This window comes from Stegodyphus dumicola, chromosome 3 (assembly GCF_044657685.1).
Source record: "Stegodyphus dumicola isolate Sdum_Otavi_A_Nest chromosome 3, ASM4465768v1".
NCBI classification, from domain to species: Eukaryota; Metazoa; Arthropoda; class Arachnida; order Araneae; family Eresidae; genus Stegodyphus; species Stegodyphus dumicola.
The window spans coordinates 121258635-121284969 of record NC_140770.1 but is presented as its reverse complement, the minus strand read 5'-3'; the positions used below and the strand labels follow the sequence as shown (position 1 = coordinate 121284969).

The window sequence follows — 26335 nt, the reverse complement described above, 5'->3', positions numbered from 1 at the left end:
TTCTTTCTAGTAACCCTGTTCTTCTATGTTCAAACTAAAGAATTTTGGCAACCTGCCCTTGCATGTACATTTCGGTTAAGGAAAATTTACACCATTTTGATAGGGTTCGTACACATTTCAGCACATGGAAATTAAGTACTTTTAAGGACCATTAATGAAAAAAATTAAGGACCTATCAGCCAATAGGAGCTAAAAAATTCAATTCAATCAGCTTATATCTGAATTTCACTTTTGTAATAACATTCTAAGAATAAAATAGATCCGTAAGTAGGATGCATTCTTATTAAACATGACTTTAAAACAAATTTGAGAATGAAATCCACATTATAAAGTTTATCAAATAGCATTAAATATTTTACACGTATAATAGTTGGACACATTTGAAAGAAGATTGGAGACATTTCATCTACATTTTATTAACAGCTTTATGCTGATTTTTTCTTTTATGTCTCATTTTGCCATGTACTTACTCAGTCTAGAGGTTTAGTAAATAGCAGGTAAATTTTATGTCAAATGGCATAGGTTAAAATGAGAAATAAAATCATAATCAGCATGATTTGTAACAGAAGATTAGCTGTTGCTAGTGCTGCTACTTCCCGGGAGAGAGACCTGTTAATCAGAAAAAACCTGAAAGCCTGTTGTAGGCATGGCTGGCAAGTTTTGAAAGTTAGGTTGTGCTCCGTCTGTCTGAAGCAATTAGTATATAAGGTATTTCTCACACATTTCTTGGCATGTCTTCGTGGTGTGGTGGTCTGCACACTCGGCTCGTATTCGAGAGGTCCGCAGTTTGATTCCCGGCGGAGGCTTTGCATATTTTTCATCTTTCCTGCTTCCAAAAAATACCTAATGTCTCTACAGAGGCACCCGAACTAAAAGAGTGGTGGATGATGATTCTTCACATCCAAGATTTGGCGACTGGGTCGCCTAGAAATCCTAGTTGCCTTTTAAAAGGGGGAGTATAAAAGGTATTTCTCCCGCCTTCTTTGTGTGGTGGTCTGCAGGCTGGGCACGTATTCCAGAGGTCTGCGGCTCGATTCTCGGTGAAGGTGCTTGTTCATTTTTCATTTGTTCCTGTTTTAAAAAAAAATCCTAAGGTCTCTACAAGTGTTGTACCTTCATATAGATTTTCTGGGATTGTAACCTGGTTAATATATTTTAAGATTCCAATAAGCCACTAATATAGCAGAGGTGATAAGTTGTTTTGTATTAATTCTCATTAGATGCAAAGAATAAATTTACAATAGTTTTTACATTTTCGTGCCATATCTTGTGGCCACAGTAATGATTAATGAAAAGCAATAACTTGCTTTAATATGCATAAATAACTTTTAAAGATGAGCAGTTAGTTATAAATAATTAAATTAGATAGTTAAATACCCACAGTCGTTATAGATTTACATGACCATTATTAAAATCACAATCTAATAACATTTCACAGTTTAAAATACATGTAATTTATGATACTGATTCTTAAACAGTATTAGGATAATTACACATTAAACGTTACAAAACAAAATATTTATGCTTTTTTTTTAATTCAAAGTGTTCCTAGACATTTTGTCTAATTTATATCAATTTTCTTCTCTTTAAATATCTTTTCTAACAACTATAAATCTGTTTCAATACACACACCAATGTTCCCACTAGTTTCTGCGTGCTTTATCTCCTAACTTGTAGTCTCTCAACAGTGTACTTAAAGAGGTTTTACGTGATCTGGTAAAAGTTAAATAATCCAAAACTTCTGATAGACATGAAGCAAATTATCGTTATGTCTGAAGGTAACTACAGAGTCACATAAAGATTTAAATAAATCTCTTATTTAAAAAGAACTTGGAACATACAAGCATGTTCTTATGTTATGTTGACTGGTGATGCAAGTACACAGGAACAGCCAAATTCAAACTAAAAATGTAGACTAGTATTCAAAGACTATGCAATTTAATCTAAGGTGGCTCAGTAACTTTATTGTAGTAACAAATTCAAATATTAGCAATGACAATGCAAAGATGAATAATTACAAATTATCAGATGTAGAAGGAACTAAGGCAACATCCAAGTGGAGGGTAAAAACTTTCTCTCTTACAATCCAAAAATCTCAGTTTAAAAACTATCTGATTTGCATTATGGTGAGGAAACGGAAAGGGAAAGATATAATAAAGGCTAAAATTCTAAACAACTGATTAATTTGCATATGCATTCCGTTTCTTTCAATATGTTTCCTCTTCACTTCAGGATTTTGTGAATTAAAGATTTCTGTTATTCTAAAAAGCCAAATGCATTTAGAATATAAAGGAAAAGCTGCTAATTTTATTTCTTTAGTAATATGAACACTCAGAATAAATATGAAGTGATATGTGGTAAGGGCTGGTTTGAGCCGATGAGGCAGAATATTTAGATTTTAGTGACACGCCGAGAAACAAAATCTAGAAATGGCAAAACTTTTAGAATTTAGGGCAGGGACTGGAAGCAGAATTTAGGAGAGCATTAAGCAGCAGAATTTATTAAGGCACTAGGCAGCAGAATTTAGGAACCACAGAGATTTCATCAGGTGGGAAAAAGCCCAGCGGCAGCCCTGTGTATGATCCACCGAGACGTATAAGGTGAATCTTTTAAATTGTCAGTTTTCAATTTCTTTATTAATAAAAAAAAATCTTTTTTCATAAATGCCTGTCTAGGCGAAAAGATTACAAACATTTTTAGTATTTTCAATTCTTGTGTCTAGTGAAAAGTTGAGAAAATAAAGAGAAGATAAACATGTTAAGAAAAAGACTTCTAGCATCAGAAGTATAACATTCAAACATTATATCATTATATTTTCAGTGTCCTTCCAAAAATTCTTCACAATGTAAGAAATTCATCATAAAATTTCTGTAAAACACATCCATTATGTGTTAATACAATGAAGATATTTTTTTTTTTTTTTTTTTTATTATTATTATTTTGTCACATTTTAAAGGAGCCTTCTAGAATTGTGGGTCTGTAAATCTTGCCTTCAAATCCTTTTTTCAAGTTGCAATGTCTAAAATCCTAAAGAAAAATTAGCCCTACCAATTCTGTAATAGAAAAAAGGCCAGAAATAGTTTGAAAAAAAATCAGTGGAAAAAAGTATGAAATTAATTTTATAGAGAAAACTGATGCATATTTTAATAATTCTGAATATTCTGAAACAATTACATGGGAACCATGAAAAAATTGAAAGGAAGAAATTTTTAATTAATTACATAGCTATTTTGGTTTTGCTATAAATTGTTTTCTAAACTGTGCTTTATAACATTTATCATCTTGTTTATTTTTCATATTCAAAATACTGTATAATAAGTCGCCAAAATGGAAAGTAATGTTTCTTCATAATATGACAGCAAAAAAATATAAATGTTTTATTTTAATGTTATTTCCTAAATATAATTTCAATATATTACCATAATTTAGTTAAATTGCTCAATGTTACAATGTTTTTAAAAGAAATCGACGAAAAATTCCCAGATCTCCGAATTAAACATTTTCTATAGAAAGTTATATTAAAATCGCCGAAATGTTGATAAGTGACTAAATTTCGAGCCATTTTATAAAAGAATTCACATCCACAAAAGCGGAAAGTTGTTTAAGAGCTCTTCATTAGGAAAAAATGAAATAATTTTGAAATTCTTATGTTTCACTTCTCGCTCGGAAACTCCAAGTACTCCACCCTTTATATTAGAAATAGAAACAAGTTATAACCCATGAACCCATTCAAAAGATAATCATATTTGTCAGTGAATCGCCAAAAATATTTCTCCAAAATGATAATTCATACTCAAAATAGCAGTTGTAAAAACAAGAAATTTCAGATGATTAAAATTAAGGACCTTCTGACGATTTTGGCCGAAATTAAGGACTTTTAAGGACAGAAAATCGATTAAAGAAATTTAAGGTCTTTTAAGGATTCTTACGGACCGTATGAACCCTGTTTGAGACAATTCAATTCGAATTGCAATAATAAGTTCTTTTTCAGCTTTTAAGAATTTTATGTTTAATTTTAATATATATTATTTTAAATCTGCAGTTCCAAAAAAGATTAAGGTTACAATTGTACTTCTATTCCTAGTCACAATTTTTTTAACAAAAAAAAAGGGGGGGGACTTCAAGTTTACAAGACAGATGTATTTTAATTGTCTGACAACTAGTAAAATGTTTCATAATTTATATGAATAATGTTTGCAGAATTTTTATGTACAGTTCTAGTGGTTTTTCTTCCAATTTATTATAATGCAGCAATTTTTATGTTTCAATTTTATTTTGCACATTTTTACTCTAATGTGGTATATTTTTATATTTACGGTAATATTAATTCAAAGAGTAGGGATAACACGTAGGAGTAGCTCTTCAACAAAGTAAGACTGTCACGGAAATAATATTTCAAAAAGAATTAATTTACAACAGTTTAGAGTCTTAGTGTCAAGAGGAACAAAACATGTTGTTCAACATTTATTAATTGATCCAGTTTAATGTTTTAAACTGGATCAATTAATAAATTTAATGTTTTAAATTTTTTAAAACATTAAATTAAATTAATTTAATGTTTTAAACTGGATCAATTAATAAATGCCTAATCTGAAGACAACTAAAAGCACAGGAAAGAAGAATAACTTACATAATAATTAATAAAAAAATATTAAAAAGAAGTTATCTGTATTTTTAGTTTATATATTCACTTAATTATGTATACTGTGCAAAAAAGGGGGGCACAGTTCTACGTCTCTCGTTCTACTGGGCTGACTGACAAAATTCAAACTGTGTTTTTCATGTCTCAAAAGTACAACTTAAGATATATATTAAATATAAATATATATATATACATTATTTTCTTAACACAGGTGATTTGACACAAAAATCGAACTTTTTCTGAATTGGCATGCCAATTTTTTTCATAGTTCTATTCTACAACTCAAATTATGCCTAAATATTAAACTTTATAAAATCTGGTATGAAATTTATGGAGAAATTCAAAAATTTATCTTGGTGCATTTTTTTTTTTCAGTTTGTGTTCAATAATTTACTTGATGAACTTCTTAATTTAAAGCAACTATTTTAGTTTTCCCTTTTTTTTCATTGTATATGAGCGGGGGGGGGGGGGTTATCATTCATATCATCTCCTTGGCAAGTTCTGTTTGAAACATTAACTAAGGGTGATTAATTTATTACCATTTCTTTTTCTGTTGCTTCTTTAATTATAATCATTACATAACTGTTTTAACAAGTTTTAACCTCCCATACAAAAAGCAGCAAGTTCCAAGATTTCCACTTTAATACTCTAAATTTTCACTTTTAATATTATGAAATTTTAACCTTTTGTACTTGGGGCCTTTTTCACATGGCACGGCGCACCAGCAACTCGAGACTTTTCACAGCCTTTTTGACACATTTCTTACCAGTAATGTAAAATCATTACGCACACAAATAAATATATAATTTTTTTAATATTTTAACATTTTATATATTTTTACACCTTTATAAACTTAATTTCTTAAATATTAGTCTCTGTAACTTTTCTGTGTTTGATATTTCATGTAACAATTCCCAAGATGCATGCCGGCTTGTCGGGGCAAAAATTACAATAATATGTCATTTGATGCCTTTTTCCAGGTTCATTTCTCTGAGAACAGACTTTGTTATAGATAACAAAAGATAAAATTTCAGATAAGAAAATTTTATCTCCATTTAAAGAAGTATTTTACACTTCACAAGATTACAGAAAGAGCCTAGGAACCTGCTTCAAAGAAACTTAACATAAACAGTTATTGCCACGCATCGAGTTTCCACATGAAACCAAGTGGTGAGCGAGAATCACCTCTCGAGTCATGGCATCAAATCACATGGCGAGTGAGAGTCACTTCTCGCATTGCAAAGGCTTAAAGATGCCCTACATCTTTCTCCTCAGATAGGATAATAAAAATTTAGAACTAACTCAATCTTTTTCTGCTATATATATATTTATAACAAATTTTATTAAAATCTGTCCATTTGTTTTAATAAATTCAAGATAATGTCCACGATCTCTTAATTTTGCACATGGATGTAGATGCATATTTTCAGAAATCTACCCACATCTTTATGAGAGTTAAAAAGCAAATACTTCTAAATATGCAGACTTCAGAACCGCTTTGATTTAAAAAAATACACTAAAAGTGATTGTAGGAAACTAAACTATAGATATTTTACAGATAACTGTAATTAAGCAAAATGTTATATAATTATTTGTTAATACAGTAGACTCTTGATTCATTGATACAAGTTTAGAGATGATGTGCATAGTTAATGCAAAATTATGGTTAATCTGAAGGCAACTAAAAGCACAGGAAAGAAGAATAACTTACGTAATAATTAATAAAAAATATTAAGAAGAATTTATCTGTATTTTTAGTTTATATATTCACTTAATTATGTATACTGCACAAAAAAGGGGGTCACAATTCTACATCTCTCATTCTACTGGACTGACTGACAAAATTCAAACTGTGTTTTTCATGTCTCGAAAGTACAACTTAAGATGTATATTAAATATATATATATATATATATATATATATATATTATTTTTTTAACATAGGTGATTTGACACAGAAATCGAACTTTTTCTGAATTGACATGCCAATTTTTTTTCATATTTCTATTCTACAATTATGCCTAAATATTAAACTTTATAAAATCTGGTACGAAATTTATGGACAAATTCGAAAATTTATCTTGGCACATTTTTTTCAGTTTGTGCTAAGAATAATTTCCTCGGCAAACTTCTTAATTTAAAGCAACCTATTTTCCTTTCCCCTTTTTTTTTTTTTCATTGTATATGAGCGGGAGGTCATCGTTCATATTTTCAAATAATTTTAACAAAGTGCATTAACCACATTTCGTGTTATTATCACTTGTAAAAATACAAATTTAAAAAATGTGCGTATTATATTTGGATTAAGCCTAAATTTCTCCTGGAGGAAGGAATGAAGTAAGTTTAATAATAAAAAAAAGAGATATTAATAAATATATATCAAATTCAATTAACATTGAGGAGCAAAAATTTTGAGAGCTAATTTTTTAAAAACTACTAGTGCAATTTTTACAAAATTTAGCAGTTTGGAATAATGAGTCGTAGAATCGAAATATGGGAAAAATTTGGCATGTCATTTCAGAAAACATCCAATTTTGTGCCACAATACTGACATTAGTACAAAGCTATATATAAATCTAATACATAGCAAAAGTTGTGCTTTCAAGACATGAAAAACATAAGCTGAATTCCATCAATTGGCCCAGCAGAACGGAACACATGGAACTGCCCCACCTTTTTTTCCACTGTCTACATTAAATCAGTATTCAGAGTAAAAATAACACACTATAGATAATAGAATCATAATCTTCATTAGAAACAAAGAGATTAAATTATTAAAAAATTACAAAAGAACTTGAACATTACCATCAAGTTTAAATTGTCATAAAACAGTGAGTTAGAACTTTTTGTCTTTTAGCAATGTTTTTCTTTTTTTTTTTTTTACCTCATCTACTTTTTAAGATCAACATTCTTATCATAGGAAACATAACCTTGTCACTCATTAGATTATTGCCTTGCCCTTCCAAGTAATCAAGAAGAAATACATACAGCAAAATTACTAGAAATTATATCATAGATTGCTGGGGGGGGACTTAAGAGTGACAAAATTTCATTAAAATTTCAAAGCCAAAACTAATGCACATAGCTTTCAACTAATTGTAAAAGAAAATCTAATGTGTTTAAGTATGAGTTTCAGAATACTAAGCTAATTTCTGTTTAAAAAATTGCATTTTTAAACTACACTTACAACAATTTTATAAAACTTTCAGTACTTTAAAGGACTATTTTCATTGAAAATGCACAAAATTTTCACCTTTTATCTTGGCTGGTAAGTGAATCTGATGATGCATCACTTATACCATAACACCCATTCATCAACTGGTTAGGGGTCCATTTAATAATTAAGCCTTCGGGATTTTGATGAAGAGACAAATATCCTGGCATAGCTTCTAAATGTTCTTTCTAAAACATACATTTTATTTATTATTTTAAAAGGCAATAAACAAAAGAAATTTATGAATTTATTCAACCATCATAACTCTGGATATGATTTTTATGCTACAAAATCTTAACAATTCACTTATAATTTAAAAATGTTATTCCTTAATTAAACTTTTATCACTAATCTGATTACTTCTCCTGAAATAAAAAGTACATTTTATCAGCTTTCATCCAGCAATAACCCTTGTTGTCAACAAAGCAACAGTTTTAACAGATTCGTTAATACACTTTTAATTTAATCATAATGTTAAATCAAGCTTAAAAATTTATTTTAGTTTTAAACATTTACTTAATAGTTAACAAATTTAGTCTTAACATAGCACTGATTTATAAGAAAAGCTCATTATGTTTCAAAAAATTATTGGAGCAAAGCAAACAGGACAGTTAGTCTTAAGCAGAAAAAAAAATTATTGTGCAGAACTTTTTGAAAAACTGGCTTTATTACATGCAAAGAAAACTACAAAAATGGCCTAAAACAGGCTTTTTACATTACAAAAACATTTCTAATCTAGTCAAGATTTGAGTCCAGGTCTACCAATGTTCAGGTCTACAAACTACCAATGTTCAGTAACTTAAAATATTTAATCTCTGATGGGCCAGATTTCCATCAGAGTATCTCTTGGATCATAGTAATTTCTTTCATTTAAATCAAAGCTAAAATGCAGGTATATTCTACCTAATGCCCAAAGTATTGTTTATTTGTTTATATCTATTAAAAAATAATTTTGGCTGGTGCCGAATGACAATAATGGTTACCAATAAATGTGCAACTCTTTTAAATCATGTCCTTAATCTCTCAAACATCTTTTAATCACAAAGTCAATCTTGTCTTCTTAGTTTTTAACATGCTCCACATTTGTTATTTTCTTAAAGAATTAGATTTGATACACAATGAAGTTTTCCACTTTCTCAGAATCATAGATTTCTGTCAAGTAATTCACAGAAAAATAAAGAGTCGAGCATGATTGGGAAATGCACCACTCATACCAACAGCCTGGCTTGCTGCTCATTACTCGAGTAGATGCTCATATTTAGAGATGAATTTTTTGCTCATACTTTCCTCATATCTCGAATTTCTTATATATAGAGGTGCTCGTACCTCAAGTCCTTCACTGTAACCAATAGTAATCATGAATTGTTTTAATTGGGAGGTGTATTTTAATGGATCTATAGTTTTTTATGTCACAATTTTCATCTGGCTTTTCTTCATCTTCCTTACTGCTTCCAAGCTTTTTTTTATTATGGCTCACATCTTCAACTACAGTTGAAATAAAAGATTTTATATCATCATTGGTGTCTTCAGTATTCAAGTGTTCATCAGTTTCAAATAGTCTTGCATTTGAGCACTGCCACTGATTTTGACAAGTTGAAACAATTCATTTTCATCAATAATATTTCACTGAGGCACTCAAAATTCGAATTTCAAAGTCTGCTTTCTTAAAACAGTGCTGAACCAACTTTGTGAAATGGATTTAACAGCTTTTGTTATCCACTGAATGGCATTCAATACAATGCCACATTTTGCCAAGTGATCGCTGTTTTCGGAAGTAGCTTGACAAAGAACATGCTCCAAAAACAATTTTCCGTAATGAAGCTTGAAACTTCTAATTATGCCTTGATCAAAAGGCTGATGTTGCATTAGGTGATGTCACATTAGGTGGAAAATATAATACTGATGTTGCAATAGGTGGGAAAAACACTAATTTAGTAATCCATCATAATTTCATTTCTTCTATATCCTTTAGCACATGACTTATTTGGTTTCCACTTATTCCATATTTCTGCCCTAAATCTCTCAAACTAAGCTTTTCAGTTTCTGCTAAATGAATTAAAGCAACTTTTTGTTTTAGTGTTAATCTTTTAGTCTTTGAGGTCATGATAAATAACATACATTCCCCTACTGAAGAGCAGTTTTAAAAATAAAGGGATTACTTTCACATTTTATTGTTCCTTGTCATAAAACTTTCCCTGAGCATAAATTTGTCTTTGAAATCTCAAAAGATTACTAACAAAGAGTATTTCTATTTTTATTTATTTCTCTTTTGAAGCTGCTTTTCAGTGTCCCTTAACCCTTTCCGAATGGCAGCCCGATCTCCTAGCCTCTCGCTATCAGATGGAAGGCTGGGCTTCCGTGATATCTCCACAGGACGGCAGGTGCTTGATCGCTAAGCCTAATTTTGCTAAAAAAACGGTAAAAATACATTTATCTTTATGCTTGATGAATTACAGAATTAAATATGTATAAATTTTCCAGCTATAATGATATATATAGACAATCAAAAAGAATGTTAAAGCAAATGTTCAGCATTTGTTAAACTACAATTAAAATATTTAATGTAAAGCAATAAACCTACATAAGCACATCCACACATATATATTTACAATGAAATTCAAAATTTGTTTTCTGTGTGACATACTCTGAAGCATGGATCCACGCAGAGACCTGCATTACAATCTTTGCACTCAAAGTAAAGTGCTTTTCTTGGAACTCGCTTCCTCTGCGTAGCTGGGGAGCGAACAATGCACCTTCCCCCCCCATTAAGAAATACAGAAGGTGAAAGCTTTCTGAAAGATAAAATAGCACTGGTGCAGATAATGCTCAAAATTCACATTCTCTCCTTGACGGGACTCTGTCCATAATTTGTTGCATTATTTTTAATAAAAACTAAAGTGATGGTGTTTTTGTACCCTTTTTTACATCGTATAAAACATGAGCATTGTAGATCATAATGTTGAGGAGTCCAAAAAATAATTTTGTATACCATTTGAAAGATTTTTCTGTAGGATGGGTAATAAGTAGTAATTGCATCACTAATATCCACTCCTCCCATATTTTTACTACATTGCATTATACAGCTTGGTTTATTAATACTTCGTCCCATTTTGTTATTTTTTTTTTTTTACCAGAATCTTCTAATTGGTGTCCATGCACTGTAGTTAAAAGCACTTCCTTCTTTTTATCCTTAAATGCAACCACATATATATTTTTAATATATATCATCTCTACATCGTTTTGTCTAATTGATTTTGATGACAAATGTTTTGGCAGCCCTTTGCTCATCTTCATGATTGTGCCATAAACATTCGTTTTTGCATCATATAAATCAAGGGATGGTGAAGTGAAAAACCTATCCAGATATAAGTTGTATCCTTTTCCAAAAAGATCACTTTTAAGGGTTTTCCCAATGTGTTCTCCATATAGGCCACCTCTAGCTATAAGACTGGTAGCTTTGCTTGTACATATTAAAAAGTTCCAAATATAACCATTATCAGATTCACTTAGTTTATATATTTTGATTTCATATCGGCATCCTTTCGATGAAACATACTGTCTAAAACTTAACTTGCCTTTCCACACAAACAAGATTCATAAACGGACACACCCTTTTCGGTTTATACACATTTTTAAATTTTTGTACAAGTGGCTCAAACACTGGTTTAAGTTTATCCAATTATTTAGTACTAATGTCTGGTGTAAAGTGAAATTATCGCAATATCTTCAAAAATCTATCTCTAGACATCATTTTATTAAAAAATGGAGTAGCACTTATCTGATTTTAGTAAAGTACATTTTTAGATCCTTTATTTTATTACACCCATTAGCTTATTTAATTCTAAAAAAAAAGTTCAATTCTTCATGTTACATGGGACTGAAATGAGAAGGACCAGGAGAATCTCGAAACGACCCACTGAGCTTTGGATCTCATTGTAAGTCAAAATCTGCAATGAATTTATCTGAAATTATTTGCTTGTTCCATAATTAAATTTATTAAGTCATCATAAAAAATATGCAAAAAAGATCGTTATCAGTCACCATCTATTGCACTGTAATTTATACCAGGTGTACCAATGTAAGCTAATGCTGTAAATCTTTTAGAGTGCGAGACCAGGTGTTGTCATTTACAGGCGGAGCAGATGTTGAGGCAAATGGATGCAATTCTAAATCTGATAAAATATCCGTATCAGAATTGGATAATTCACCGTTAAAACTCCTGACATCCCTACTACTCAGATCTTGTAACAAAACTGTATACTCAATTTCTGATAAATATCACTTTCGTTTTGACATCGTAATAGGAGGGGAACTTTGCATTCACACAAAGGAAAGAACATCCTACACTACTTACAAAAAGAAGAAACTAAATAAAAACTGCACTAACACTAGGTAATCCTCCCTCAAAAAGCCACTCAGGGAAGGAAAAAAAAAAAAAAACGCATGTGCATTGACTCAGCAAACTTGTTTATATCACTGAATCCTGCTATCTACCTATAAGAAACAAATGAAATAGTCTAAGGTCAAAGTTCAGGCATCATAATTCCCATTTATCTTAGTATTTGGCATAACATGCTATCTGTTAGAATGAAAAATATTTACATTTTGTTCCATGTGATTGTCACATATTATGTTACAGCAGTCTAACCAGGCACTAATCCTCTGAGACGCAAATGTCATACCCACCATAGATTAACCAAATGCTACCATGGCATATACAACACATCCATACAGAAAGGATTAAGAGGTAAATACATTAAGGTTCCTATTCAAAGGAACCGGGACAGATTTGTCCCTTAAATAGAGATGTCCCTTATAGGAGGTACTACTGTATATATATATATAATAGAAATGATGGATGTTACTTAAGAATAAAATATTTTACATTTAAATATTAATGCACAAAAAATGAGCTTTCATTTAATTCATTTATTTTTCCCCTCCAAAAGAGTAACATATACATACTGGCTGCACTAAGACGTTATTTTTTCCATAAAGCAAGGTTGATTTAGAATTCTGATGCAGAGATTCAACATAATCTCGTGGAATAACTCGGCAACCTTCTTCAGTACTGGCAGATATTCTAGTATCTCTTTTATACTGTAAAATAAAAATGAGACTAAAATATAAATAACTGCTTTTATAAGATAATTTGTGAAATGCTTTCAACATATAATGATATTAAATAAAGCGACTCAAATACCCATAAAATAAATTTACATACAGTAAACTAATTTTTAATATTTTACAGGTAACAAGTACACAGTAAATTATGAGTTAACAGAAATACTCAAAGGTTTCCTAAAATCTGATTCTCAGTTTCAGCCAAAATACTGATTTTGAGATATAGACGCTAGCAGCAAAAGTAATTACTTATTTTCCATTATAATCAAGTTGTTAGGGTTCAATATTTTGCAGTTTTCTCATATATAACACAGCAATATCAGATGTCCTTTTTTTTTATTGGTTCACGCTGCAATTTTAAAGTAAAATATCAGTTTGAAGCATTCCAAAAACCCATACCAAACACTAACAACGATACGAATTCCCAGTTTATAAACACGATATTTACCATTTGTTAAAAAGCAAGAATACAATGTTTTCTTCTTTTAACCTGAAAAATTTTCTACTTTTTTTGGTGGTAAAGATGCATAAGAATTTTTAAAAAATAAAATGAAAATGCCTTTAATATTATAATATGGAAAGTCCACGAGAAAACTAATAATACATATTAGTAATCCTAAGTGTCAAGAGTTAATGAATAACACAAAAAGCCTTTTAAATGATTCAGCTGAGAGGTCAGGCTGTAAAGGATTTTGATGAACATCAAATACTCTTTTTACAATATATTAATCTACATACCTGCTAATATTTGATTTTAAAATATAATTTAAATCAACCACCCATTTCAGGTAAACAATACCTATAATACTTTTACTTTGTTAGACTATATACGAGGGCTATCCAGAAAGTAGATTACGTTTTGGAATAAAAAAATAAACAAAGTATAGGAAACAAATTTTATTATATACAGATGAAAGCCACACTCAAATACTACTTTTCTACATAGTCACCATACAAATTAAGGCATTTATCGTAGCGATGTACGAGCTTGGAAATTCCTTCGTCGAAAAATTCGGCCGCCTGCGCCTTCAACCACTTCGTTACCTCTTCTTGCAGCTGTGCGTCGTCATCAAAACGCTGCATAGCCAGCCACTTCTTCATTGCTGGGAATAGGTGGAAGTCGCTCGGTGCCAGATCGGGACTGTACGGCGGATGAGGAAACAACTCCCACTTAAAAGATTCAAGAACTTTACGAGTGACATTTGCCGTGTGGGGCCGGGCGTTGTCGTGAATCAACAAGATCTTAGAGCTCAACATTCCTCTGCGCTTGTTTTGAATTGCTCTTCTGAGTTTTTGGAGAGTTTGGCAATACCTTTGAGAGTTTATTGTAGTGCCTCTTTCCAGGAAGTCCACCAAAATTACACCTTTTCTGTCCCAAAAAACAGTCGCCATCATCTTCCTTGCCGACATTGTTTGCATGCATTTCTTGGGTTTTTGGGGAGAACTTGTGTGCCCCCACTGCATTGATTGCAATTTCGTTTCACAGTTCACATGTTTCACCCATGTTTCGTCACCAGTAACGATGCGATCGAGTAAAGAGTCACCATCCTTATGGTAAGCGTCCAAAAAGTTCAACGCTGCAGCCATTCGCTGATTTTTGTGGTCCTCTGTCAAGATTTTTGGAATCCATCTTGCACAAAACTTGTGGTAACCAAGCTTTTCGCTGATGATTTCGTGCAACAAACTTCGCGAAATTTGTGGAAAACTCAAAGAAAGTTCCGTTATTGTGAAATTTCGATTTTCACGGACTTTAGCATCGACTTTTTCGAGAAGTTCGGCGGTCACTATGCTGGGTCTCCCACTTCGATCTTCGTCGTGAACATTGGTTCGGCCATTTTGAAATCTTATGACCCACTGACGCACTCCACCTTCAGTGATAATGTTGTCCCCATACACTTCACGAAGCTGCCGATAGATTTCTATCGGTTTACAGTTTTTTGCAGTCAGAAACCTTATTACTGAGCACACCTCGCAGGATTTTCAATTAACGCAGACATTTCAAACCGTCACAGTATCTGAATGGAGCACAGCACGAACCTCTCACTAGCACGGCTAGATGCAGACTGAGCTGCGCAACGCTCTGACCCCAAGATGGCCGCGCTAGCCCCGCCCCTAGCGGACACAGACGGAAACGTAATCTACTTCCTGGATGGCCCTCGTATAACGCATAACCAAACTTCAACTTGCAAGCTGCGTCTCTCCAACACCTTAACTGGTACTCACAAACTACTTGAGGCTCTTTTTAGCCTCTTAAATGGAATTTAAATGCAACAGACAATAGTTTAATTTTCAAAAAATACTATTGGATTTTAAAATATAATTCATGCAATAATATGTTTCTTTATCAATCAAAAATTTAATTTCTCAAATCATGTTACATATATAATTATTTCATTTATTTCAAACTGTCACTCACACTCTCATGGTCAGAGTAACAAACTAAATTGCAAATAATTCCGTTTCTGCCAATAACTATCATGGCCATGTTACTTTCAGAGCAGATAATGGCAATCAGAATAGCACAAAATAAATCTACAAATATAAAAGTACATTAAAAAAATAATGCTCTTTAATATTTTCCTTTCAGGTTAATTTTACTTCAGACAGTTCCTGCTAACATTCCTCTCATGCAATTTCTTTTGTTTTGCAACAATAATGATCTAATGTTTTGGAAGATATGCTTTTCTTTGTAGGGTACTACATTTATTCAGTCTTTGAATAGCTTGGGTAATTATTCTTTCAAAGAGGAAAATTGTTTCTTTGCATGCCAGGCTCTTTCAGTTTAGGAAGAATTCGAAATCTGAGATTTTCATGATTGGTGAGGGAAACCTTATAAGGTATTTCTCCCACTTCCCTAGCGTGCCTTCATGGTGTAACGGTAGCATGCTGGGCCGGTGTTAGCATAAATTTAGGTATTTTGCATAATGAAACTCGAAAGGTATATGAAACGAACGTGCGCCAAGATATATATTGGTGAGAGAAAGTAAAGTTCGTGAGCAATGCAGTATATTTGACTTTCACCTTAGCTACGTGGAGTGTATTCAGTTAGTGCTATCTCTTTTCAGGTACTGTGTCAAAGTATTTTCCTGTTTTTTTTATTGCCTAAATAGGTAAGCCTGACGATATTTAGGACTGATGATGATTCTATGTAAGTTATCTCCTTTTCGATAATTCAGTGTTTTAATGTCTGTGAAGATTATTACATTTTGTTATGCTTAAGTTAAGAAAAATTATCCTATTTTATTAAATAAAGTTAATTTTTTGACTTATGATTCTTTAATGAAAACTGCACATGAGGAAACTTACTCAATACGCCTTCAGTGCTACTGCACAAACCAACAAAAGATTATGAGACTGAATAGGGTAATTGCCTTGTAGAAATGCTTCTAAAAAACTGAAATGTAAGATTCCATGGGCATAAAGTGTTAAAATTCTTTGTTCAAAATACTAGTTACAAAGTTTATAAGAATAATTGTAACAAATAATAATGTCTATTCTAAAAGAATCAATTTGTATAGAAAAGTTAACAGATGAAAATTTTGCAGTGTGGAAATTTAAAATAGAACAACTTAGAATAAAAGAAGGTTTAGATGATGATGTATTCGAAGAAAAACCGGAAACTGTTGCTGAAATTTCGTTAAAGAATGATCATAAAGCTAAAGCTTAAATATGCCTAAACATTTCGGATTCGCAAATTATCCATGTTTTGTATAGTAAATCTGAAAAAGAAGTTTGGCAGAAAATAAAATGTGTCCATGAACTTGTAAATTTAAAAAACAAGTTATTTCTTCTTAGAAAACTATATTCCATTAGATATAATGAAAGTTCTAAAATGCAGGAACATATCAAAGGAGTACTAGAATTGGCTGAAAAGCTGCGTAGTACCATCTTTTTCTGAAAATAAGACACTGTCTTACTTTCTTTTTTGGTCCAAAATACGCACTAGGGCTTATTTTCGGGGAAGGGCAAAAATAAAAGTATATTTATATATTTTTATTTAATATTTATTTTACACAGAATACAGAAATTTAAATTTATTCAATTACAGTCATGTCATCTTCTTTTGGAACATCGTCATAAATAAAATTCTGAATTATATTCTGATTTTCTTCCAAATCCATTTCCTGTTGAATCATTGGTCCGAATCTCTCATGTCTTGCGATATAGCTATCGTCGCTGCGTCGTATTTGTCTCGGGGGTTACGGTTCAGCCCAAATTTCACCCTCTGCCAACGCGGGGCCAACGGTGAACTGGTTAAGATAAATTCCAAGAATTAATTTGAAACGAACTGTAGAGGTAAACAATTAATTTCTCGGAATATTTTGTTTCAAACATTTCTCTGAAATACGAGTATTAAGCTAAACATATTATTACTTATACTTAATAAATCAACATATTATTACTTATACTTAATAAATAAACAGCATTTTTTAACGAATTCTTTTTGTCACATTATTTTAACTAGGTATTATTTTCGGGGAATGTCTTATTTTACAAAAAGTTCCGAAAATCACGATAGGGCTTATTTTCAGAGGATGTCTTATTTTCAGAAAAAGATGGTATAGGTGAAGAAATTAAAGAAAATAACTTAATAGCAATATTACTATGTTCTTTACCAAATTCATACAACTCCTTAATAACTGCAATAGAAAGTAAATCAGAAGCTGAATTGTCACTAGAATATGTTAAATACAAACTAATAGATGAGTATTGTAGACGTGTGGAAACTAAGAAAGTTCAAAAATACAATTCAGTTGCTTTAAAAAGTAAAAGCAAAAATAAATCAAAGTATGTTACACGATATTGTACTTACTGTAAGAGAAATAACCATATGATAAATGACTGTTTTCATTTAAAATGCAACGCTAGAACTTCCCCGAAAACAGATGCAAATAACAGTAAAGTAAGAAATTATTCTCAAAATTATATAAGTAATGCATGCCAAATAGCAAATACGCAAAGTGTAGAAAACATAACAAAACTTAAAGAAAATAAGTATCTTAAAAGTATTGAAACTGAAAATTCGCAGATTCAGTTTAATCAAGTTCTAAAAGTGGAAAATAAACACGAAAACACGCAAATGCAAGAATGGGTTATCGACTCAGGAGCCTCAACTCAAATGACGAGTGATAAGAATTTTTTCTCTCAGTTAAATGACTCTAATAAACAAATAGTAACTGCAGCCAATGGTGCTAAATTAAATTCTTATGGTATTGGTGAAGGCTATTTTAAAGTTCAAAACTTAAAGGGTCAGGTTACACAAATAAAATTAGAAAATGTATTGTATGTACCAGGTTTAGATAGTGATTTATTTTCTGTTCAATCTTACGAATAAAAGTTGCATTGTTACATTTGATAGTAATAAATGTTACATAAAGCATAACAATATACTCGTAGCCAACGGCAATGTTCAGCAAGGTTTATATAAATTGACCGTAAACTCAATTGATGAGAAAGCGTACTTAGCTAATGATGTTTCATGTTCTAATACGAACTGTATACTAAAATGGCATCAAAGATTAGGCCACAGAAATATAGATGCCATTAAAACACTTGAAAAAGTTATTTGGCAGATGGCATTAAACTTGGCAAATGCACTGATAGTGTGGAATGTTCTACTTGTGTAAAAGCGAAACTAACTGAAAAATCTTACCCCTAAACTGGTTTTAGATCTAAAAATCCACTGGATTTAGTGCACACAGATGTGTGTGGGCCAATTGAAGTCAACAGCTTAGGAGGGAAGAGATATTTCGTAACTTTCATTGATGACTATTCGCGTTATACTCAAATTTATTTTATTACTTCAAAAGATGAAGTATTCGACAAACTTAAACAGTATGTTGCATCGACAACAAATAAATTTAGAAAGAAAATAAAAGTTCTCAGATCCGACAACAGTACAGAATACTGTAACGAAATTACTGAAAATTATTTAAAGAAACTTGGAATTTTTCATCAAACTTCGGCTCCTTATTGTCCGGTACAGAACGGCGTCACAGAAAGGAAAAATCGCTCTTTAATAGAAATGACAAAAGCTATGCTAATAACCTCTAAATTACCGAAAGGATTCTGGGCTGAAGCAGCAGCTACTGCTGCATATCTTCAAAATAGGTTACCAACTAAAGCCACAGATAGAACACCATATGAATTGTGAAATGGTAGGAAACCAAACTTAAGTCCCTTACGAGTATTTAGCTGTAAAGCATTTTATTATGTGAACAAGCAAAAACGGCGCAAATTCGACAACAAAGCTGAAGAAGGAATATTCGTTGGATACGATTTACGAAGTAAGGGATACAGGATTTATGTAGGTGGAAGGAAAATAATAGTAAGTAGAACTGTTAAATTTTCAGAAAATGCATCTTTATCTGACAAACATGCAGAAAATAATGCTGAAGATTTAGAATTAATTCACTTCAATAACTCGCAAGAAGATGATGAAAATAATGAAGAAACATTTCTTGGCGATGATTTTACAGAAGATTCAGAAAGTTCTGAAGAGTTAATTAAATGTGAAGAAAATGTAGAAAGAAGGGTTTCTAGCAGATCAACCAAAGGGGTCCCACCGGAAAGATTCTCTTATAAAGCAGAAGACAAAGAATCAATCTTACCTAAAAATAAAGATCCAGAAAGCTTTGAAGAAATTCTAAACTTACCAAAACGTGAGCAAGAAGCTTGGATCAAGGCTATGCAAGAAGAAATACATTCTCTAAAAAATGAAACCTATACACTTACAGAATTACCACCAGGAAAACATGCAGTAGGCAGCAAATGGGTGTTTAAGACAAAATATGATGAAACTGGTAAAAATACAAAATACAAAGCATGCTTAGCCAAAGGATTTACTCAAAAATACGGCAGTGATTATGATGAAACATTTTCACCAGTAGTGAAACACACTACGATAAGAGTTTTCTTAGCATGGGCAGCGTATAATAATGCCAAGGTACATCAACTAGATGTTAAAACAGCTTTTTTGTATGGCAACTTAAATGAAGAAATATATATGGAACAACCAAAAGGATTCATGGTTCCGGAAGAAAGACAAAGTTTGTAAATTACAGAAGTCGATTTATGGTCTCAAACAAGCAGCTAGGTGCTGGAATGCAGAAATTGAAAATACATTGAAGAATCTTGGGTTCAGTCAAAGCAAAGCAGATCCGTGTCTTTTCACAAAAGTGCTTCGTGATAAAAGAATTAATTTAATAGTGTATGTTGATGATATCCCGATAAGTTCTACAAAAGAAGAACTAATTCTTCAAATAATTAATGATTTAAAGAAACGTTACCAAATAACGCATCTTGGTGAAGCTAAATATTTCTTAGGCATGGAAATAAATCGCAAGGAAGATGGAAGTTATCTCTTATCACAGAAAAATAAAATAAATCAACTTATCAAGCAATTTCAACTTGAAGAAGCAAAATCCGCTAGAACACCAATGGAAACAAACTATTATAACCTAAACAAGGAAGAAAATCTCCTAACTTCAAATGATAAATTTCGCCAAGCTATTGGAAGTCTTTTGTATATATCGTCTATCACAAGACCAAATATCACAGCTTCAACTCACATACTCAGCAGAAGGCGTAATAATCCCCGTCAAAAGGACTGGAATGCTGTTAAAAGAATCATTAGACACTTAAACACGACAAAGAATCTATCCTTACAAATTTCGTCGAGTGAAGAACCTAATATTACAGTTTATTCAGATGCTGATGGGGGACAAGATATTGAAGATAGAAAATCTACATCAGGAAGTGTTATTTTATTACGAAAAAACTGCATTTCGTGGTTTTCAAGAAAACAAACTTGTGTTTCTTTATCCTCAGCAGAAGCTGAATATGTTGCACTATCGCAAGCTACGCAAGAACTGTTATGGCTATTAAAGTTAACAGAAGATTTCAATCTACCCCAAACTCTACCGATAAAGGTATTTCAAGATAATCAGTCTACTATAAGACTTGTAGAATCTGAAAAATTCAGTTCGTGCACAAAACATATTGATACAAAATTTCATCATATATGCGACTTGAATAACAAAGGAATAGTAAAACTTGCTTATCTTTCAACAGAGCAAATGGTTGCTGATATTATGACTAAACCAATTCCTAAAGCTAAATTTCAGTTTTGCAGGAATGAATTGCAATTGGTATGAGTTTCATTAGCAAAACAGGGGCAATGTTAGCATAAATTTAGGTATTTTGCATAATGAAACTCGAAAGGTATACGAAACGAGCGTGCGCCAAGATATATATTGGCGAGAGAAAGTAAAGTTCGTGAGCAATGCAGTATATTTGACTTTCACCTTAGCTACGTGGAGTGTATTCAGTTAGTGCTATCTCTTTTCAGGTACTGTGTCAAAGTATTTTGCTGTTTTTTTATTGCCTAAATAGGTAAGCCTGATGATATTTAGGACTGATGATGATTCTATGTAAGTTATCTCCTTTTCGATAATTCAGTGTTTTAATGTCTGTGAAGATTATTACATTTTGTTATGCTTAAGTTAAGAAAAATTATCCTATTTTATTAAATAAAGTTAATTTTTTGACTTATGATTCTTTAATGAAAACTGCACATGAGGAAACTTACTCAATATGCCTTCAGTGCTACTGCACAAACCAACAGCTGGTATTCCAGAGGTTCGTGGTTCGATTCCCGGCGAAGGTGTTTGCTATTTTTCATCTTTTCTGCCTCTAAAAAAAAAAAAAAAAAAGGCCTAATGTCTCTACAAGTGGCACCCGAACTAAAAAGGGTTATGGATGATGATTCTCTGCACCCAGGATTTGGCGACTAGGTCGCCTAAAACCCTAGTCGTCCTTTAAAAAGGGGAGTATATAAGGTATTTCTCCCACTTCCCTAGCGTGCCTTCATGGTGTAACGGTATCACGCCGGTATTCCAGAGGTCCATGGTTCGATTTCCGGCGAAGGCGTTTGCTATTTTTCATCTTTTCTGCCTCTAAAAAAATCCTAATGACTCTACAACCTTTCTACTTGGCATTTGGTTAGGAGACTTATCACAACTTTCTCATGTATGGGGTCTTTCAAAATTAATTTCCCATCCCTAAGTAATTCAAGTAATTTTTATACAATTTCATCACAAGTTTTGCAGTCATTTTTATGCAATTTCATCACAAGTTTTGCAGTCATTTTTATGCAATTTCATCACAAGTTTTGCAGTCACTCACAATAATAGCTGCAGTTAACAATTTTTCCATATGAAATTCTCTCTTTCAAAATAATTCCTTGGTAATACCACACAAAGATCATAATTTATTTCACCAATGTTTGAGCATTTTGCAATTTTTGGGATTGCAGGAAGAATGGACTTCTCCACTGAACGGACAACAATTTCAATTCTAGTTAAAAGTTTTTAATTTGCATTTTGTTAGTTGTCCCTGTTCAAGATATAAATTCTTCACCTTTATTATAGGGTATTGCTTGTTTAGAAGTTTAACTTAGTGTACTTCAAACCCTACTATACTGATTAGTTATTGCTCAAGCCTGAATTCAGATTACAGGCTTAGATAAGCTAAAATAACCCTTTTATTGAACTCTGTAAGAGGGCCCTATTTATGCTACAAATGAACCTCCACTACTTGTGGGTATTTAAGTACCATAAATACCATAAGATTAAGTTAAATTCAATTTAGGTAACATAGTCTGAGTCTTCACAGAAAATGGACTACTTAAGTTGGCTTAAAGTAATGAATGCCATATATTTAAACATTGGCTAACAAAATGGCTAAAGCCAAAACAAAACTCTGCCAGAGTTGGTGATAGAACATAACTGTTAAGGCAAGGTGGTTAAAAGCTCGAACTTTAAACATTCAAATTCTCAGCTTAAATACTCAACAACTAATTTACATTCTGGTGAGACTATGGAAAGTGAAGGTTCAAATTAAAATAAGGGATGATTTAACATAAAATCCTACATTATCATCAATTATTCATTTCAATAATACTGTTACATCAAGTAATAAGAGATGAAATGAAATAAACTTCTTTCTTCTTCAAAGTTTTATTCAAAATACAACATACTGATGCTGGTGGAACTGCTTTAGTTTGAGATATTTTCAGGTATTTTGCATTCATGTCACAAAATTGTAAAGTTATTACGTTCTTTCTTTTTTTTTTTTTTTTTTTTTTTTTTTTTTTTACGTCTTGAATATGTGCCAAGTGTGCTAACATTACACCACAAAGACATGCTTAACGGATGGAGAAAATACTTTATATACCCCGCTTTTAAGGAACGACTGAGATAGGAAACCCAGTCACCAAATCCTGGTGGTGATGAAGTATTCTCTGCCGCCTTTTGGTTCAGTCGCCACTGTAGAGTCATTAGGTTATTTTGAAGCAGGAGACTTGAAAGATGAACAGAGCCCTTACCAGATCTCAAACCTGGACCTCTCGAATATGCGCTGAGTGTGCAACTAGATCTCTCGAATACCTTCTGTTACATCATGAAGGATTTGGAAGGAAGGAGAAAATAGCTTATAAAATTCTAGTCATTCCTTACAACAGGCCTTATTATTGTAACATTTTTCTCTTTCTGACACCATTTGTTATGTTATTTCCTTCCTTCACATTTGTACAGGGTTCGTAGGTTTGGAGTGAATAACGATGACACTTGAAGAAGTATCGAAACACACTTTATTTATCAATATTAATCAGATAGCTCCAAAATCACTTTTACAGTTGTCTAACTGTTATAAACACGCTGACACATTCAGCGACACAGCCTTCACACTGACGGTTGAGACAGCTTCACTGCAAAGCACCAGAGTACAGCTCCCGACTCTGCTTGGTCGTTCTCGGAACTCCACGTACTCTCGAGACTCTCCATATGATGCACTTGACGATACACAAGAGTATAGCTCTCGACTCAGCACAGTCTAAGACAAAACTCGATGATGCACTAATTCGCAATACATTAAAAGACTCTCTTGATGCACTCGACAACCAACTCGGCGCTAGACTTCGAGACACTCGCTCAATGACTGACTATCAGCTCGCTAGACGAGGCACAAACTAACTGACTGTGGACCAGCAGGGTTTATATAGCTTTCGGCTTGTGTTCGAGAACATTCTTGGCTAAACCGGTAAGAAGTAGTTCCAGAAGGTTCTCCATCCGTCCATGGTATATGGCCAATTTTGATGCCAAATGTGGCAACCCTGCCTTCCGTTGCCATTTTTTGGAAAAACTAAAACTGCTTTTCGGGAAGCCATCTTACCGTGCCTGTACGTTTTGTAACACTGCCCCTTCCCAAAGACTAAACATTTCCGGGCAGTACAGACGGAGATCATGACCAAAGAGCATCTGAGATGGAGAATAGTCGGTGCTTTCATGAATGGCACTACCGTAAGCAAGTAGGAACAGGGTTAGCTTGTGATCCCAGTCTTCTTGGTTTTTGGAAACCATGAACAAGAGCTGGTTCAGGATTGTACAGTTAAACCTCTCCACCATGCCATCAGATTGCGGATGTAGCGGGGTTGTCTGCACTTTCTTGATTTCCAATAAGTCGCAGAGTCCCTTGAATACAGCTGAAATAAAGTTCCTGCCTTGGTCGGAATGAATCTGGAGGGGGGTCCCAAATCTGTACACCCAATTCTGTAACAGAACTTCAGCTGTCATGACAGGCTCTTGATCTGGAACTGGATAAACTTCGGGCCACTTCGTAAAGTAATCCATGACAACCAGGATGTATTTGTTGCCATCCGTGGTCCGAGGGAAAGGTCCAAATTGTTAGCTTTTGTTTTCCTTATGCAAAATTTGATCGGAGGTCAATCGGCTGTAAGCTAACGTGGTTGCCGCTGATTGGCCGATGACATCAAGATCGGCAGTTGGGCCGAGTATTATAGTGTTACGAATTTGGTATTTAAAAAGCTAATGTTAGTTCAATTACAAATTAAATGATTTTATTTCTCGCGCAGTGCAGCGCGTGACGAATATTAAAAGAAAGCTAAGCCGTAAAATTGAAAATACAAGAGCGCGTGCATTAAATAAATAAATATCTCTTTTTGATTTCGAGAAAGTACTGGAAAATTCTAGCGCGTGATTTTAAAATCTTATAAAAGGAGGAAAACATCTCAGTTTGTAGTAGTTGCTTAGTTTGTTGTTGTTTAGAAAACTGCTGTTGTTGATTGTAGCGAATTCGCGTTCTTTAGCTGTTTTGAATTACGTTCTATTGGACATTTGAGTAGTTAAAAGATAACTACTGTGAGATATTGTAATACTGCATGATAATTTGAGAAAATTTAAGCATTTTTGTTGTGATAATAATAAATTTTTGTTCATTTTTCATCGGACTTGTGCATTCATTTCATAACGAACCCGTACGCACACAACTGTTTTTGGTGTCAGGAGTGGGGTTTGAATGCCAATAACAAGAGCGATGGAAGAGCAATTAAGGCAGTTAATATCAGCCTTTGCCTCATTTAAAGAAGAAATTAAAGAGGAAATGAAATTGGGCCAGGAATCCGTTAAGGAAGAAATGAAATTGGGCCAGGAATCCGTTAAGGAAGAAATGAAATTGGGCCAGGAATCCATTAAGGACGAAATGAAAGCCGTTCAAGCTGGTCAAGAAGAAATGAAAAGAGAAATTACTTGCATAATAGAAAATAAATTTGAAGCTATGGAAGGCAGAATTGACGCAGTTGAAAATAAAGTTGGACATATTGAAGAAAACGTTTCTTCCGTAAAAGATCATATTGAAGAAAGAGTTTCTTCGGTGAAAGAAGAAATAGAAGAAAGAGTTTCTTCTGTAAAAGAACATATAGAAGGGAGAGTTTCTGCTGTGAAGGAACGAATTGAAGGAAGAGTTTGTGCCGTCCAACACCAAATCGAACAACAAATTGATGAGAGAGTTTCTGCAGTTGCCAAAGAAATGGATACTTTAAAGAAATTCGTAGCGTCGGCAGGGAGCAGGAGTGATGATTTTAAATTCTTACCAATGCCTGCTCGTCCACCTCTGAAGCTATCCACATATGATGGGAAGACCTCCTGGCAGGTGTATAAGACACAATTTTCTATCGTGGCGGATGCGAATGGATGGGATTCCCAAGCTAAGGCCTGTCATCTCGCCGCTTCTCTAAGAGCCGACGCAGCGGATATCCTTCAGACTCTTCCCGAAAACAAAAGGTTAGATTTCGAAGCTCTGTCCGGCGCCTTGGAGTTGCGCTTTGGGGAGAAGTGTTTAAAAGACTACAGCAGGCTCCAATTAAAATCTCGTCAACAGAAGCCTACCGAAACACTTCAGGAGCTCGCCGCGGATGTTGAAAGGCTGTCCCATCTCGCCTTTTCGGAATGCCCGACAGAAACAAGGGAAATCCTGTCCTTGCAATACTTTATCGACGGC

General features: G+C 32.9%; 1 protein-coding gene across 1 annotated transcript in view; it reads right to left on the bottom strand.

Annotated features, from left to right (window-relative positions):
• The window catches only part of LOC118181744 (small G protein signaling modulator 1-like), a 226869-nt gene that overhangs the window by 102176 nt on the left and 98358 nt on the right, over positions 1–26335 (bottom strand). Inside the window, exons 8-9 of the mRNA XM_085813251.1 lie at positions 12821–12955; positions 7895–8043 (exon numbers count right to left, since the gene is read on the bottom strand). Of these exons, the coding sequence (XP_085669377.1) occupies positions 7895–8043; positions 12821–12955 (284 nt within the window). The remainder of the gene's footprint in view (positions 1–7894; positions 8044–12820; positions 12956–26335) is intronic.